The sequence below is a fragment of the Nicotiana tabacum genome, chromosome 16 (assembly GCF_000715075.1).
Source record: "Nicotiana tabacum cultivar K326 chromosome 16, ASM71507v2, whole genome shotgun sequence".
Taxonomy (NCBI): domain Eukaryota; kingdom Viridiplantae; phylum Streptophyta; class Magnoliopsida; order Solanales; family Solanaceae; genus Nicotiana; species Nicotiana tabacum.
Window position 1 is genome coordinate 115,163,384 of NC_134095.1, and position 17,683 is coordinate 115,181,066.

The following is a 17,683-nucleotide window of genomic DNA, read 5'->3' on the forward strand; positions in this document are numbered from 1 at the left end:
TTGCAGTAATTAAACACATATTGGGGAATGTAAATTTGCATCCTAATTTTGGAGCCCTATTGTGCCCGAGGTAGGCATAACGATAAATAAATTTGGAGAGAACTTTAGTGCCAATAATTGCCTCATTTCATTAATGTAAAAATAGATGACCCAAAATGACACTAAATAAGAAAAGTCACTAATGGCACCTGGCCTTATTACATTTTAAAAGCAAGTAAACCTAATCTATTTGGTCCCAAAAGGACCTTCTTCAGGCTGGTGCTCTTGTCGATCAGATACCCCAGTTCGCGCAGGTTCAGTAGTAAGAATGCCCTTTCCACATGTCCTCCTTCGTTTCCATTGGCGTTCTGGCAATTGGTGACATCTTCCTCATTCTTCCTTCCAATTCCATCAGATTGTACTCTAGATATTCCAGCCTTTCGCTGGATTTAACAACCCTCTCTTTCCACTTATTGATCATTTCTATGTCGGCCTTATGTTGCTCCATATGTTTGGCTTCAGACTCACGAACTCTTTTCCGTAGTTTGTTATACTTCACATGTACTTCGGCAATTTCATCTATGACCCTGTTTCCTGGACCAACCCTTGGCTCGAATATTCCTGATATGTTATCATCCAACCATGAGGGGTAGAAGTACGCATGGCTAGCATGACAGCGATCCGACTCGATGGTATCCTTTTCCACAATAATCTTCAAGTGCCACATATGTTATGCTTCATTTCTATATGGAATGGTGTCACCTTGGAAATCATCTATGAAGTGACTTATTTTAGCAACTCGCGGTATGACTTGCCTCCTGCCTACCTGTCTCATAACCCTGAGGGGAGCATAAGGGTATATGCCCCTTAACCCGATCAGTACCAAGTGGGGAACATACCTAGATCTGATGATGAACTCGTCGGTAGGGAACCACTCGAACATCCATTCAACCTAGTCCTCAGTTAGATTTTTGAAAAACTGCACCCATCCTACATCATCCTTAGGTTGAGCAAACATGTATGGGATATAAGTCATTTTCTTAGGATGATGGAAGGCTATGTGATCATTCCACGGTCTTCGTGGAAACTCTTGACGGTATTGACCCTTTTGGAGATGCTCTAACAACCAAACCTGCAACAACATGTTGCAACCCTCGAAGTATTTGTGCTCCTTCTTACAACGCTCCAAGGCCCGGTACATGTCTGCGATTATCATAGGAACAATGGTATATGTCTGCCCCTCGATCCCGTCCATCAATGTTTTGGCCACCATGGCCAGCCTGGTGTGAATTTTGTCCCCTTGGATTGGGAACACTAGCATGCCCAAGAAACACACAATGAACACAAAGACCTTGCGGTGAATCCGACCCAAGGAGGTGATGGAGAATTCATCATCGAAAATATGGTAAGACCTGTTGTGACCGTATCATTCATAGAGGAAGTCGAAAGGTATGTAGGAGTTTTTCAGGAACTCCAAGTCATCATTCTTCTTTAACCCCATCATCTTCAGAAATTCCCTAGTGGTGCGATTTTCAGGTGCCAATAAACCAGGACTATCCCAAGGTATCCCAGCAAATCCCTCTATTTCTTCCAAGAGGGGGGTCATTTCTATGTCTCCAAAGAGGAATAGAGCCTTTTCTTTGTTCCAGAACATAGTGGCAGCCTCGATCAACATTTTGTTTGGCTGAATATCCAACAAAGAAGGCAAATTTCCTAAGACCCATTTCACATAATTTTGGCCACTTAAGGGAAGATCTCTCCACCAATCTAGCAATAGTGACAGTATGTTACAAACAATGCCGAACCTGGAGATTTCGTGCCTCATTTTTTCTGCAAAACAAAATATGGTTAGGCCCCTTTCCCCCTCCAAGTTCGCCTATTTATATGACAATGATTAGCACATTGGCACTTATTTTCCATAATTAATACACACAATTATGGTTGCGTCCGTTGGGATTATGAAAAACCGGGTTGACTTTGGACGAGGCTTGCCTTAAAGAGTTATTATGTGGACAACATATTAACCCGGCTAAGTTTGACCATGATGCATGTACAATTAATCAGAGTAAGGTTGCTATAGAGGTTTAGACTAGGACCCTCAAGCAGACAACTTGAAGGGGAAAGGCACGGAATCGTCGACTACACAACTTATCGACTAGTTTTACTACAAATACGCATTTCCACATTTAGTGGGTGATATATACAGGAAGAGCACAAACAATCATCAAGAGTTGCTATAGGATTGATTATACACGAGTGAAATATGATGTTGAGCATGATTTATGCAATAATAAGCATGTTGTCAAGTATTTGCATGTTTAAAAATGATAAATGCGGTATTTAAATAATTGAAGGACAGTTACGAAACGAAAAACAAGGAGACAAGTCAGTTTCAGGAAATAAAGGAAATCGTAAATGCTTGATAAATAAGCAATTAAATACAAGTAAAGGGGAAATGGAAAGGGTGCACATGTATTAACAGAATAGGGCATGCTTAAGACTAATTCAAAAAACAAACTCGTTATGGTAAGAGCCTAAAAATATCCCAGCAGAGTCACCATGCTGTCGCGCCCCCTTTTTCCTCGTGGAAGACGGGTTTCGATATTCATTGGGAATAACTTGTTTCCTTTTGGGAATTGGGTACGGAATTTGAAGAGTCACCACCTAACGGATTTAAGGTGCGTTAGAGCACCTAAAGCAAGTAACTCATAAAACCAGTTTGCATTACCAGAGACTTGGGTAAGGGCTCAAAATAACTTTGAGGGGAAGGTGTTAGTCACCCCTCGCGGTCCACAATGGTGGGTCCCCGCCGAACTCAAATTATGTGAATTAGTCTTATAAACAGATAAAGCAAATTAGACAAATTGGTATTACATCTAAACAAAGGGTAAAAAGGGTCCTATATTTTTTAGCCTACAGGATCACTTCTGTACAATGCTTGGTAATCGTCCCCAAGTTGGGGTGCTATACATAGCATTAGAAAACAGGTCATCATATCCTTTACTACCCTGTTACCCTCCCCTTAGTGGTTATATAAGCAATGCTAATTAAACGTACTCTATGCATGCATTACCCGTCCCATCCTTGTGGCCATGGAGGTGTTTAGGACCTCTAATTAAGGCAGTTCTAGAATCTCCTAAGGTGTTTAAAAGGGGAAAATCTAAGCGACAAGCAAAGACAAATAGGACATTCACATAAAGAGGCAATTAAAGGATCACTTTTACCTCCTCACACAAGCTTATAATAACACGTCTCAAACAACAAGATTTCAGATATTTCAAAGGGTCCTAAAGCAGGATATCTAGGTGAGAAAATATAATGTATGCAACATTGTGTTAAAGTGAGGCAATAGAGACCTAATCAGTTTTCCTACTGATTTTAAGGCTTGCAGAATCTAGACAATTCACAAATAACAAAAGCGTACTTTTAATGTTTGCAGGATTGCAATCGCCCTACAGGCTTGCCTAGGCGTGTATCAATGATGTCCTATGAACATGGTATCTAATCATTAATCAAGAGTGTTGTAAACCAATAAACAATTTTAAGCATGCAGTTTGGATCCTATAGCCATGTTGTCTAGGTGTAAGGACTAATTTTATACTTATAGATACTGGTAGCTAAATGCAGAAAATTGGTTTTAAAACCCTGTAGGCATAGCATCTAAATGCAACAATTAGTTTTAAAACCTTATTGACATACAGAAAACTTATCTAAACTTTGTCGGCATGTAGAGACTGATTTACAGGCATGGTGTCTAAAATGCAAGATTGATTTTAAACCCTATAGGCCTGGCGTCTAACTGAACAAACATTGCGATAACTTATAAGCATTGTATCTAAATAACAGAAATTACAATAACCTATAGGCATGGTTTCTAAGTAAACAAATATTGCAATACCTATGGGCATGGTATATTATTAAACAAATATTGCAATACCTTTGGGCGTGGTATCTAATACAAGTAAATAATCCTAAGAACATGATCTCTAATGCAAGCAAATAGTCATAATAAACCTAAGGACATGATTTCTACCCAATTTCCCCACAAAAATTATATAAGAATCCCTCCCTTTTTACTAATTTCCCCGATATCTGTTTACAAGAATCATTATTATAGAACATACGAATTACACGAGAAACAAACTATGTTATAGGGAGCCTGAATAGAGGCCCAAAGTGAACCTGGAAATTCTAGGCCTTCAAACAGTCCAAAATGCCATAATCTCATAGTGCACCCAATGATATCCTGATGTGTCAAAGTTCCAAAAGAGCCTCAGGGACCCCGAACAATGCTCACACCAAAAAACTTTCAAAGCAACCCTTTGTGAGAAATTTGGAAAGCCAGCCCCAATATGTCAAAGTTCAGATGAGTCTCATGGACTCTCAGGCAATGCTCACACTGAGGGGAAAGATCCTAAGGGTTCTAGGAATAGGGGTTGAAAACAGAAGAAAATAATTTTGGATTCTCAGGAAGTAATGAGCAGGCAGGGTCATTCGATCATTGTAACTCAAACAAAGGTCCCATCAATCAAATAATATATAGGAGCAGGAACACTTAGAGTTTAAACTTAGTTTATTAATTGTTACTAGGTGAGCATACAGTCAAATACAGAGGGATAGTAGAGCTTAGGAGCAATGTTGGTCAGAAGCCTGTGAAAGGTGAACATAATGTAGAAAGAACATGCTAGTGGAGAAGTGAATAAACATAGGTTTAGTCTATATATAAACAGGTATGCCGACTTGTTGAGAGTAGAAGCACAGGAGTAAATAAGTTGAAAGTAGAATACACATAGGTTTAATCAAATAGAAGTAGACATGCTATTGCAGTAAACACATAGGTTGAACATAAGTATACATGCTTATTGTAGTAAACGCATAGGTTTGCCTAAGTAAAAGAAGGGCATGCTGATTATAAGGAAACACACAGGTCAAATTGAATAGCAGTAAGCATAGAGTCTAGTGAACATGCTGATTGGGAACAATAATCATGAAGCACAGGATCTGATGAGATAAGTAGACATGCTGATAATAGGGCACATAGTTGAATTAAATAGTAGTAGACATGCTGAATAGGGAAACATACATGCTCGGAAGAAAGACATGCTGATTATAAGAAAAACACATAGGTTTAATTGAATGGCAATAGTGAGAGCATACCAGATAAGGAAGCATAAACAGAAGTTAAAGTAGGCAGCATTCAACAGTCTAGCCTTTGTTTTCAGCCGTCTATACAAGTAATTAACACAAGTAGCAGAGAGAGAAATGAGAGAAAGTTTATGTGTGTGTGTGTGTTTTAACTATTGTTCGTGTATTCAAAAGGCATAATGGGAGTGTATATATAAAACTTAGGGAGTCAAACAAATAAGGTAAAGAGAATCACAGTTCAATCGATTAGAATCAATAATCCAATTATATAATCAATTCATATAGAGAAATTCGATAAAAGACCCCTTTAATTAGGGAAAGTCAAATAACGGTCAAAACTGGGTTTAATTAAGGTAATAAATCAAAATAATGCCATATAGGGAGTCAGTAAGATCCCCAAATTACTGATAACTAATAGGCAAGTATAATCAATTATGGTCACAAATAAAGAAACAAGTAAAATCACAGCAAACACTGATTTTAACAGGACAGTCATTCGAATCAGTAAAAAATCTCAAAGAATATTGATTTTAACAAGAAAGATTGCTCAAAACCCTAATAGAAATTAATCACGCAAAGATCCCAAAGAATACTAATTTTTTTAATAGGAAAAATTATTCAAACCCTAAATAGAATCAATTAATACATTGGGTTGACAGAAAATTAAACAACTAACAGAGAACAAGTGGATAAAAATCAGTGCAATAGACAGAAACATCCAAAATTTATGTATATAGGCAAGAATCAGTCAAGATAGTGAAGAACATTTAGTTTAAATATTGAAAAGTTAGAAAAGTCTTTGAAGAAAAGTCTGGTATGAACCTTAACTTCAGAAAGAGTAAACGAAATCGAAACAATTAGTTAAACCGAGATAATTTTAAAGGAAAACACCTAATGATACTCGAATCACTTCATATCTATAAAGATATGAAAACATAATGAAAAGATTCAAACAGTAGTGAAACTTGGGTTTTCAGAAAATAGTAGAGATGAAGAGAATCAATCGAAAACCCATGGATTCATACTAGAAACTAGAGGAAATCCATACTCATGAACGAAAGTGGCCTGAGACAGGCCGGTAAACAACTTTCAAGCCAGAACAGGTTAGAGTTCCATGAGATCTTCTCAATGACTCATGAAATCAAACAGCCAGAGGGTATAGGAGACCGGTGGTGGTTGGAGAATGCATAGAAACACCATAGAAGGGAGGTTCCCACCGGTGACGGCGATTAGGGTTAGGGTGAATTGATAGAGAATTGAAGAGATGAGGGAGTCAAAGGCAGCGAAGTGTAAAAATGAGTAGGGTTAGGGGTCATTTAGGTTAACAAAGGTAAGAAAGAATGAGGGCCGTTGATCTCATAGATCAACGACTAGGATTGGAAGGGGTATGGGTCCAGTGAGATTTAATTGGGTTGGGTTTGATTTGAATTGTGATTGGGTTAATTAAATTGGATTGGGGGGGGGGGAGGTCCGATTTTGGGTATAAATTAGGGGCTAATTTTTTTAATACCCATTTTACTAAATAAAATATTTTTAAAAATAGTTAATTAAAATGATAAAAATTATTTCCATGCATGAAGGTGATTTAAAATAATTATTTAATATTATAAGAATATTAAAAGTCATTTTCTTTATAGATAATGTAGTTATGCATATGTAGGGGCTATTTATGCAAAAAATGCAATTATAGTCTTAAAAATGCAAATATAATTATAGAAAATACAGTTAAGTTATTTGAACACTCATATGAACATAAATGATGAATTTAGATGATTAAATCATCATAAAATAATATGAGAGATTGTTTTGAACATTTATGTAATTAAAAAAATGCATAAATAAATGGATTTAGGGCCCTTAAAAATTGTAGAAAATTTGTAAAAACACTTGTGCATGTTTGAAAATGCAGGTAAAATATTTTGAAAGTGTGTTCGCATATTTAAAAATATATGAGGGAAAAATTGGGTATCAACACTTGGTTGGTAGGGAAGTGACTGTTGCACTGTAGCGTGCATAGTTGCAGGCAATACTTTCTGCTGTTGCTTTCCAGCTGTACATTTGACTTATACTTCTGTCCAGGGAACACCAAGGGATCAGGTCCCTAATCTGGTTCTTGTGAATATAAAAGCACACTGCCCAGATTATCTTGAGTTGATTAACTTGAATGATTGTACTAGACATGCATTATGTCATGCCCCCAAACCTAGGGAGGCGTGGCTGGCACCCTGTGCTGTAGTTGCCCGAGCGAACCACTTTGTAACTCTTGATCATTCGATCAAAACTAGCACATACATAAGTCGAGTTAGCTGAAATCATTCCTTTTGTAACTATTATGGGCCAACATAGTTGCAACTCGTAATGTATAACTGTAAGTGGGCGATACTGTATCAATAAACTATCGTTCTTAGAACATGAATACATATGAGCCATCAAGGCCTCTGACATACTGTACAATCTGAATCCCTGCTTACAAAGCCTCTACGATTATTTGACATCAAATGGGATAGGGTACCGGACTACCCATAAGTCTGTAGCAAAACTCTGACACGATGACTCATAGACTCGACTACACTCCGAATGAGGTGGAGTCTTACTGATCCTTTACTGAATGTCATTCTCGTCTACTATGAGGGCTTGTCAGACTGACTATCTATACCTACAGGCATTAATGCAGCATCCCCAACAAAAGAACGTCAGTACAGATAATGTACTGAGTATGTAAGGCAAAACTGAAACATAATAATAAGTCAACATTAATGAAAGATATATAGGAATCTCCTGAACCTCTGAAGTGTCGTCGTATATACATACTTATTATACTTACATATATAATGCTTCACTTTGAGACTACTATTTATTATCCATTTTGTATGATGCATGACTGCTCAACTGATCAGTGGTAACTGCTCGACCGGCCTTCGCACGGCGGTAAATATATGACTGCCCAACCGGTGGTAAATAATGATACATAACTGCCCAACCAGTGGTAACTTCCCGACCGGACGTAGTCCCGGTGACCAAAGCACGGTGGTAAATGCATATGCATAAAGATGCATGTATCACTATATTATAAACATTAATAGAGACATATAAAAATTAACTTGGAATAAGCCTTCAATCTCACATTGCATAATATCTCCAGAACTCCAAAGCTAAGCCCTTCAATAGACTATCCTAAATTTTACAACTAAGGATATACAACCCATTCTTTTTATAGATAATTAACTCGGGAGATATATCTTCTTTCCTTAAGTCAATTGCTTATGAAAGTCACTGAAAGGCAAAATAGTCTTGCAAGAACGTATTACTAGCTGAAACTATCTTTGGAAACCAACAAACAAATAATAATAGCTAAAGACTATTCTTTTTGTGGACATAGTATAGCAGTTGACAAACACATTTCTTGTATTTTAATATCTTCTGTTAGATCAAATTAGTTGTGATTGTAGGTTCATATGTCACTTATATTATGAACATTAATATCTTTATCAAATACCTCAAGAAGGAACTAGGAACATACTTAGTGTTACGCAACGCCTTCCTGATGATCTTTGAAAGGGCAACGTAAGGCTAAGCAACCGATGTCAGTGCGGTTGCTGTCCGCCAATGAGGTCCTCGCCGCACGCTAGACTAGATTGTCAGTGCCGTGCGGGAAAACCAATGTCGTGGGCAATTGCGGAAGCTTGAGAGAGAATTGGGTTTTGAATGATGATGATGATTTTATTGCTGAATGAAAATGATGATTACAATGATGCGGTGTCGAGGGGGAGAGACACCAGAAAATGCTTGCTTGAAAATGTTTGATTGTTTGGTCCCCCTTAATAATGCTTAAAAAAATAAACCAACATGACAAGACTAGTCCTAATAAAGCTGTAGAAGCACACTGAAATGAAAATGATGAAAACTAGTCTATGATTACAATGAAAAGGACTTAGATTATTACAAGGAAAAACTAAGTCCGATGGCAGCATCTTTGTCTTGCGGGTCTGCGCGCGCGTTGCTGTGGGCGCGCGCGACACTTGATGTGCTGGCCTGAGGCTGGGCAATGGTGCTTGGCATCAGGGTCTGTGCGCGAGGCGCTGTTGGAATGGGCCTGCAGCTGGGCGCTGGCGAGGCATCAGGATCTGCGCGCGCGGCATTGTCAGGGCACGCGGCGCTGTTGTCAATGGCCAGCCCTTGGGCGCTGGCGAGAGGCATCGGTGGGGCGACAGAGGCACATGCGCGCTTGTCACTTGGCGCAGCCAAGACCACGGGGCCGACCATGGCGCTAGGCATTGTGAGGCTTGCTAGGCCGCCATGGGGCGCGGCCAAGGGGTCATGGGGCATGTCTGGAAAGCAGCCCATGACATTCTCCCCCACCTGAGTTGGCGCCGTCCTCGGAGCCTTATGATGATGATGATGTTGATGTTTCTGATGGTTGTTGGATGGGAGGTCTGCGCCCCTCTGTTGTCTGAGCTTGCTGTTGTAGCGAAGCAATGATTTCATGCGGCTGACATGGAAGACTGGATGGATCTTCCACCAGGATGGAGTTTTCACCTGGTATGTGGACTCCCCAATGCGTTTTTCAATGGACAGGGGCCCGATGTATTTTTGTTGCAGGCGAGGATCATGGGTCCTTTCTGCAAACAAGTACTGCTTTGGGATGCGTAGCATTACTTTATCCCCTGGTTGATGTTGGGAAAAGAAACGCTTTTGTTTGGTGAACCTTTTTGCCCGCTCTTTGGCCCTGATGAGATAGCTCCGCACTATCTCCATGTTGCGCTCCCATTCGCTCGAGAAGTTGGCAGCTCGAGGAGATTTCGGCATGGTTGATGCATTCACCGTCTGCGGGAGAAGCGGTTGCTGTCCGGTAACAATTTCAAAAGGGCTCTTGTTTGTATGATGGCTCTTTTGAGAATTGAAACACAGTTGAGCAGCATCCAAGAGCTTCACCCAATGTTTCTGTGATCCGGTTGCGAAGTTGCGGAGATATTCCTCCAGCATGTCATCGAACCGGTCTGTCTGGCCATCCGATGGTGGATGGATGTCTGTGTTGTGACTCAATGTTGACCCAAAGCACCTGAAGAGATGGGTCCAGAAGTTGCTAGTAAAGCGTGAGTCGCGCCTACTAACAATGTTTTTGGGCAGGCCCCAATGTTTGACAATGTGCGAGAAGAAGAGTCGAGCTGTATCTTCTGCTGAGATGTTTTGCGGGGCTGCTATGAAAGTTGCATAGTCTGAGAACTGATCTATGACAACCATGATGGATGCAAGATTTCCGACTTGGGGCAATCCCGTGATGAATCTGAGGGAAACACTTTCCCATGGTCTCTGAGGGACATGTGATGGCTGCGAGGGTCCCGGCTGTGATGAGTGATCCGACTTGTCCTTGTGGCATGGCTGACAAGTCTTCACACGATGATGAGCGTCACCAGTCTTTTGAGGCCGATGACATGATGGCTGATTGTTGCTGCGATAGGTAGCCTGAACCTGGGGTTCATGTCTGTTGACTACCTTCTCCAACTGCATGGCCGAGATGTTTTCAGCGGCCATCTTTATGGGAAAGCATGGTATGGTGCAGGGCTTGGCCCCTTTTTCTCCCATCATCAGGAGCATGTTGGCATATGGTACCGGAATGGTGTTGGTTTGCCTCATGAAATCCAAACCCACTATGATGTCGAAGTCATCTATGATTGCGATGCGCAGGTCGATGCTTCCTTTGTATGGGCCAAGTTTCACTGGGACATTTGTAGCTGTTCCACCCAATGTCTGAGGTGGTGAGTTGATAGCCTTGACGCGGCCTTTGCTCTTTTGTACCACAAGACCTAGGCGCTCTACTTGCGTTGATGACAAGTAGTTATGGGTGGCACCTGTGTCTATCAATGCGTGAAGGGGCTTGCCGTTCACTTTCAATTCGACGAACATTAGGGTCCTCGCTTGCTTAGGAGGTCCTTCGTCCATCTTTTCTTTCCCTTTCCTGGTGATCGGGACTGATGTTTTCTTAGGAGGACATGCACTGGTCCCCGCTAAGGCATGAGGGTTAGAGCCAACAATTGCATTGAAGGCGCCTACCTGGTCGTCGTCTGATGAGTCTGATGTGTCTAACTCATCCTCGACCGTCTGATGAGCATTGACCTTGATGTTTGGGCATTCATTGTTCCAATGTGCCCCGCCGCAATGACGGCATTCTGAGGGAGGCTTTCTCCCCTGATTGTTGTTGATGGATGCAGCACTGTTGCTGTTGGAGGGAGGAGTCTTAGTTTTGGATGCACTCCGATCTCCCCCACTTTTGCTTGGGCCACCATTGCTGGGATGGTGCCCGTTGGATCCCCCTCGGACAGACGGCTGGGGCCTGTCGTTCTGAGTTCCCAAATGATAATCGCCAAGGCATTCTGCAGCTTGAATGGCCTTGGGCAGGGTGTCTACCCGTTGTCGCTGTAGTTCCATACGGGCATGAGGTTTCAAACCTTCTATGAATGCGAAGAGTTTGTCTTTGTCCCCCATGTCGCGTATGTTTAGCATGAGTGCGGAGAATTCGCGCACGTACTCCCTCACTGATCTGGTGTGGCGGAGGTCCCGTAGCTTTCTCCTTGCATTGTATTCCACATTTTCGGGAAAGAACTGCAGGCGTATGGCTACCTTCAATTCGTCCCATGTCTGAAGAGTATCTTCACCGGCCTTGATGGCTTCGTGTTTGACCCGCCACCAAAGTTTGGCATCGCCCTGAAGATACATGGCAGCAGTCGCTACCTTTTTGGATTCCTCCAAATGGCCCACGGCATCGAAGTATTGTTCGATGTCGAAGATGAAGTTTTCCACTTCTTTAGCATCCCGGGATCCGTCGTATGGCTTTGGCTCCGGTATCTTAAGCTTTTGTGGAATGGGGGTGAGGTTTGCTGCACCCCTGATGTGATGATCGCCTTCCCGAAGTAGGCTCTGTAAGGCAGCATTGACAACGTTGAGCTTGTCTGTCAAGTCGTTTATGGTTTGCTGCATGGCAGTTAGTCTGTCTGCCTCATGTTGCTGATGGGCTAAATCGTCGGCACGCTCCTGTTGGAGGTCCTCAAATTTGCCATGAATATTGGCAGTTTCGATGGCTGCCGTTTGTCGGTCCTCGTCGGAGTCACGACTGATGTTTGCAATGTCATTTTCGGCCTGCCGCATTCGGCGGTCCAGGTCGTCCAACCTTTGCACTAGGTTGTTGCTTTGATCAGGCACCGTTTCTACGATGGGTCGTAATCGGTCAACCGTCTCTTCTAGGGATGCTAGACGCTCCCCATGATTCACCATGGTCAGAAATGGTGATGATGGCAAATGTTCCCTCGTCCGATGTCGAGCCTAGGCTCTGATACCAACTGTTACGCAACGCCTTCCTGATGATCTTTGGAAGGGCAACGTAAGGCTAAGCAACCGATGTCAGTGCGGTTGCTGTCCGCCAATGAGGTCCTCGCCGCACGCTAGACTAGATTGTCAGTGCCGTGCGGGAAAACCAATGTCGTGGGCAATTGCGGAAGCTTGAGAGAGAATTGGGTTTTGAATGATGATGATGATTTTATTGCTGAATGAAAATGATGATTACAATGATGCGGTGTCGAGGGGGAGAGACACCAGAAAATGCTTGCTTGAAAATGTTTGATTGTTTGGTCCCCCTTAATAATGCTTAAAAAAATAAACCAACATGACAAGACTAGTCCTAATAAAGCTGTAGAAGCACACTGAAATGAAAATGATGAAAACTAGTCTATGATTACAATGAAAAGGACTTAGATTATTACAAGGAAAAACTAAGTCCGATGGCAGCATCTTTGTCTTGCGGGTCTGCGCGCGCGTTGCTGTGGGCGCGCGCGACACTTGATGTGCTGGCCTGAGGCTGGGCAATGGTGCTTGGCATCAGGGTCTGTGCGCGAGGCGCTGTTGGAATGGGCCTGCAGCTGGGCGCTGGCGAGGCATCAGGATCTGCGCGCGCGGCATTGTCAGGGCGCGCGGCGCTGTTGTCAATGGCCAGCCCTTGGGCGCTGGCGAGAGGCATCGGTGGGGCGACAGAGGCACATGCGCGCTTGTCACTTGGCGCAGCCAAGACCACGGGGCCGACCATGGCGCTAGGCATTGTGAGGCTTGCTAGGCCGCCATGGGGCGCGGCCAAGGGGTCATGGGGCATGTCTGGAAAGCAGCCCATGACATTACTTATCCCAAATGATAGACCTCCCTACAATATTTTCATGAAAGCTGAAAGATGTTTGGAGGCCCTTAGTGAATTTATGAAGTGAAATATTCAGAAAAATGAGTACTCAAAACAAAATGGCCTTACCAAACTATTCTCTAATAACGACTTTATCGAAGGTGATTAACTTGGCCTTCTTCACGCGTAATTTGAGCCCATTTTGTAGACAATCTTTCTGAAAATTTTGTAGTGATCTACTTGAGGTAAATCCAGTCACAGACTCACCCATCAATGCACAATATGAACAAATACTCCCTCATTTCCATATAGCCTCTTTTTCTGGACAAGTAACACCTACACTTACTATTATTAAAATAGCTTGTGTAGTGTTAATTCATGATAATCCATCATAAACGCACAGTTGCTGCCATACTAAAAACTTTTATGCTTCTACCTAATAGAAAGTCTCCTATTTCTACCAATAATGACAAAAATATTCATCCCTACTAACATCATATCAACGTCAATTAATTCAGAGTTTATTTTTAAGCTTAAGATTCCTTTCAACTAGTATATGTATCTTCTTCATACTTGCTTCATTTTTATCTTGAAACTGCCCCCCGCATCGCAAATGTACTTGGTTCTTTTATTCATAGTACAAGACTACATGTAAAGATAAGATCTTTTTGGCATCTATTAAAGCTGACACCTCATCTCTAATTGAAAGAGTCATTATTTGGTTTATTAAGAATGGCACTTGCTGCCACGTGATGTTCTTATCCAAATTTATTTTGGGCAATTAACAATAACCCACATAATTAAGAATTATCTCAAATTACTTAAAATACTTCTTACTTTTAATACACTTTATATACCTTACTATCATAGTCATGTAGTACCATATAAAATAAATATATACACTATTATTTCAGTAAAATATCCATGTAAAAATACATATATTTTCTCAACTTATAATTTTCCTAATCTCATATAAAGAGTACAAATTTTTCGTATGCTTAATTTTTAAAATGGTAAAAAGATAACCTTCTTTTCTTGTTAGAAAATGATTTATATCTTTACAATAAAGAAATGTTTTTGTACTATAAATTCTTAAAGCGGGAAAAAGGATAACTTTTCTTATGATAAAATACTATCTATTCTTATAATAAATAAAATCTCATTTATAAACTCCCACATGTCATGTATTTAATTTAAAACTTATCACAACCATATAAAATCATATTTTTCAAACTATTTTTTTTAAAAAAAATATTCCACTCAAAATACCATATTAAATGTATATGACGGTATCAAGGTTGTTAAATTATGGGGTCTTATAATAACCTAGACACGAATCCTCTATAATCTCATGAATGGTCTTAATCTCTTCGAACTCATATAGATTACTACGACTCATCCTAATATTAAAATACGGGATGTAATATCCGTCCCCCCTTTAAAACATTCGTCCTCGAATGTTAACTCTTAGATATTTACAAAATTTTCACTAGAGTCTCATGTGTAAATTAAACTAAACCCCAAACTATATCTAAAGTCTCGACTATTCACAACCTTTTGCACTTAAGTATCTCGTATCTTCTTCACCATTACCTTACTAAACTTTCAATCTCGAATCATATCTTCTGTCGCCTTAATAACCTCCCTTCCACATGGGTGGAAATTACGCCTTAAAGATCTACTGTAATACCTCCACCTCTAGTGGATACAAAACCTGGCGTAAATTTCATACTGACTTCTTACAGCTCAGCTCTATGGCACGATCTGAAAATAAAAGAAGGGTAACATTTGCTAAATGCCTTATAACCTCTCAAATATAAATGTGGCGCGCAACACACCCATAAGTGAGACTCTACCAGGCACGACTTTGTAGACTCCCTAGGACACGACCCGCTCTGATACCACTTTGTCACTCCCCAAACTTGGGGAAGCGTGGCTGGCACCCGGTGCTATAGTGGTCCGAGCGAACCACTCTGTAACTCATGATCATTCTGAACTTATTCCTTTTGTAACTATTATGGGCCAATATGGCCGCAACTCGTAATGTATAACTGTAAGTGGGCGATACTGTATCAATAGATTATCGTTCTTAGAACATGAATACATATGGGCCATCAAGGCCTCTGACATACTGTACAATCTGAATCTCTGCCTACAAAGCCTCTACGATTATTAGACATCAAATGGGATAGGGTACCAGAATACCCATAAGTCAGTAGCAAAACTCAGACACGATGACTCATAGACTCGGCTACACCCCGAATGAAGTGGAGTCTTACTGATCCTTTACTGAATGTCAATCTTGTCTACTATAAGGGCTTGTCAGACTGACTATCTATACCTGCAGGCATGAATGCAGCATCCCCAACAAAAGAACATCAGTACAGATAATGTACTGAGTATGTAAGGCAGAACTGAAACATAATAATAAGTCAAAATTAATGAAAGATATATAGGAATCTCCTGAACCTCTGAAGTGTCATCGTATATGCATACTTATTATACTTACATATATAATGCTTCAATTTGGGACTACTTTTGTTATCTATTTCGTATTATGCATGACTGCCCAACTGATCAGTGGTAACTGCCCAACCGGCCGTCGAATGGTGGTAAATGTATGACTGCCCAACCGATGGTAAATAATGATACATAACTGCCCAACCAGTGGTAACTGCCCGACCGGCCGTAGCCCGATGGTAAATGCATGTCTGCCCGACCGGCTGTAGCACGGTGGTAAATGCATATGCATAAAGATGCATGTATCACTATATTATAAACATTAATAGAGACATATAAAAATTAACTTGGAATAAGCCTTCAATCTCACATTGCAGAATATCTCCAGAACTACAAAGCTAAGCCCTTCAATAGTCTATCCTAAATTTTACAACTAAGGATATACAACCCATTTTTTATAGATAATTAACTCGGGAGATATATCTTCTTTCCTTAAGTCAATTGCTTATGAAAGTCACTGAAAGGCAAAATAGTCTTGCAAGAACGTATTACTAGCTGAAACTATCTTTGGAAACCAACAAACAAATAATAATAGCTAAAGACTATTCTTTTTGTGGACATAGTATAGCAGTTGACAAATAATTATGAACATTAATATCTTTATCAAATACCTCAAGAAGGAACTAGGAACATACTTAGACATGCTTGAATATCATTTACATGAATAAATAACATAAACATCCTTAACTGCTAAGAGTAGAACCACTTATGGAATAACATTATATTTACGTATCATTGTTTCGGTCATGCCAAAAGAAAGAAGGGATAGCCTTAACATACCTTTAGTAACGACTTTATCGAAGGTGATTAACTTGGCCTTCTTCACGCGTAATTTGAGCCCATTTTGTAGACAATCTTTCTGAAAATTTTGTAGTGATCTACTTGAGGTAAATCCAGTCACAGACTCACCCATCAATGCACAATATGAACAAATACTCCCTCATTTCCATATAGCCTCTTTTTCTGGACAAGTAACACCTACACTTACTATTATTAAAATAGCTTGTGTAGTGTTAATTCATGATAATCCATCATAAACGCACAGTTGCTGCCATACTAAAAACTTTTATGCTTCTACCTAATAGAAAGTCTCCTATTTCTACCAATAATGACAAAAATATTCATCCCTACTAACATCATATCAACGTCAATTAATTCAAAGTTTATTTTTAAGCTTAAGATTCCTTTCAACTAGTATATGTATCTTCTTCATACTTGCTTCATTTTTATCTTGAAACTGCCCCCCGCATCGCAAATGTACTTGGTTCTTTTATTCATAGTACAAGACTACATGTAAAGATAAGATCTTTTTGGCATCTATTAAAGCTGCCACCTCATCTCTAATTGAAAGAGTCATTATTTGGTTTATTAAGAATGGCACTTGCTGCCACGTGATGTTCTTATCCAAATTTATTTTGGGCAATTAACAATAACCCACATAATTAAGAATTATCTCAAATTACTTAAAATACTTCTTACTTTTAATACACTTTATATACCTTACTATCATAGTCATGTAGTACCATATAAAATAAATATATACACTATTATTTCAGTAAAATATCCATGTAAAAATACATATATTTTCTCAACTTATAATTTTCCTAATCTCATATAAATAGTACAAATTTTTCGTATGCTTAATTTTTAAAATGGTAAAAAGATAACCTTCTTTTCTTGTTAGAAAATGATTTATATCTTTACAATAAAGAAATTTTTTTGTACTATAAATTCTTAAAGCGGGAAAAAGGATAACTTTTCTTATGATAAAATACTATCTATTCTTATAATAAATAAAATCTCATTTATAAACTCCCACATGTCATGTATTTAATTTAAAACTTATCACAACCATATAAAATCATATTTTTCAAACTATTT

The 17,683-nt window shown here is 39.9% G+C and overlaps 1 protein-coding gene across 1 annotated transcript; it reads right to left on the reverse strand.

Moving 5' to 3' along the window:
* Positions 1 to 8,587: 8,587 nt before the first annotated feature.
* Positions 8,588 to 17,118, reverse strand: LOC107804933 (uncharacterized). The gene is made up of 2 exons (XM_075233228.1): positions 16,583 to 17,118; positions 8,588 to 13,263 (listed from the first exon to the last, which is right to left on the reverse strand). The coding sequence occupies exon 2, from the start codon at positions 12,391 to 12,393 to the stop codon at positions 9,064 to 9,066; it is 3,330 nt and encodes a 1,109-aa protein (XP_075089329.1). The 5' UTR covers positions 12,394 to 13,263; positions 16,583 to 17,118; the 3' UTR covers positions 8,588 to 9,063.
* Positions 17,119 to 17,683: the final 565 nt, after the last annotated feature.

What these genes read in the sequence shown, in the direction of transcription:
- LOC107804933 (XM_075233228.1), bottom strand. Translation starts at nt 12,393, where the DNA reads ATGGTGAATCATGGGGAGCGTCTAGCATCCCTAGAAGAGACGGTTGAC.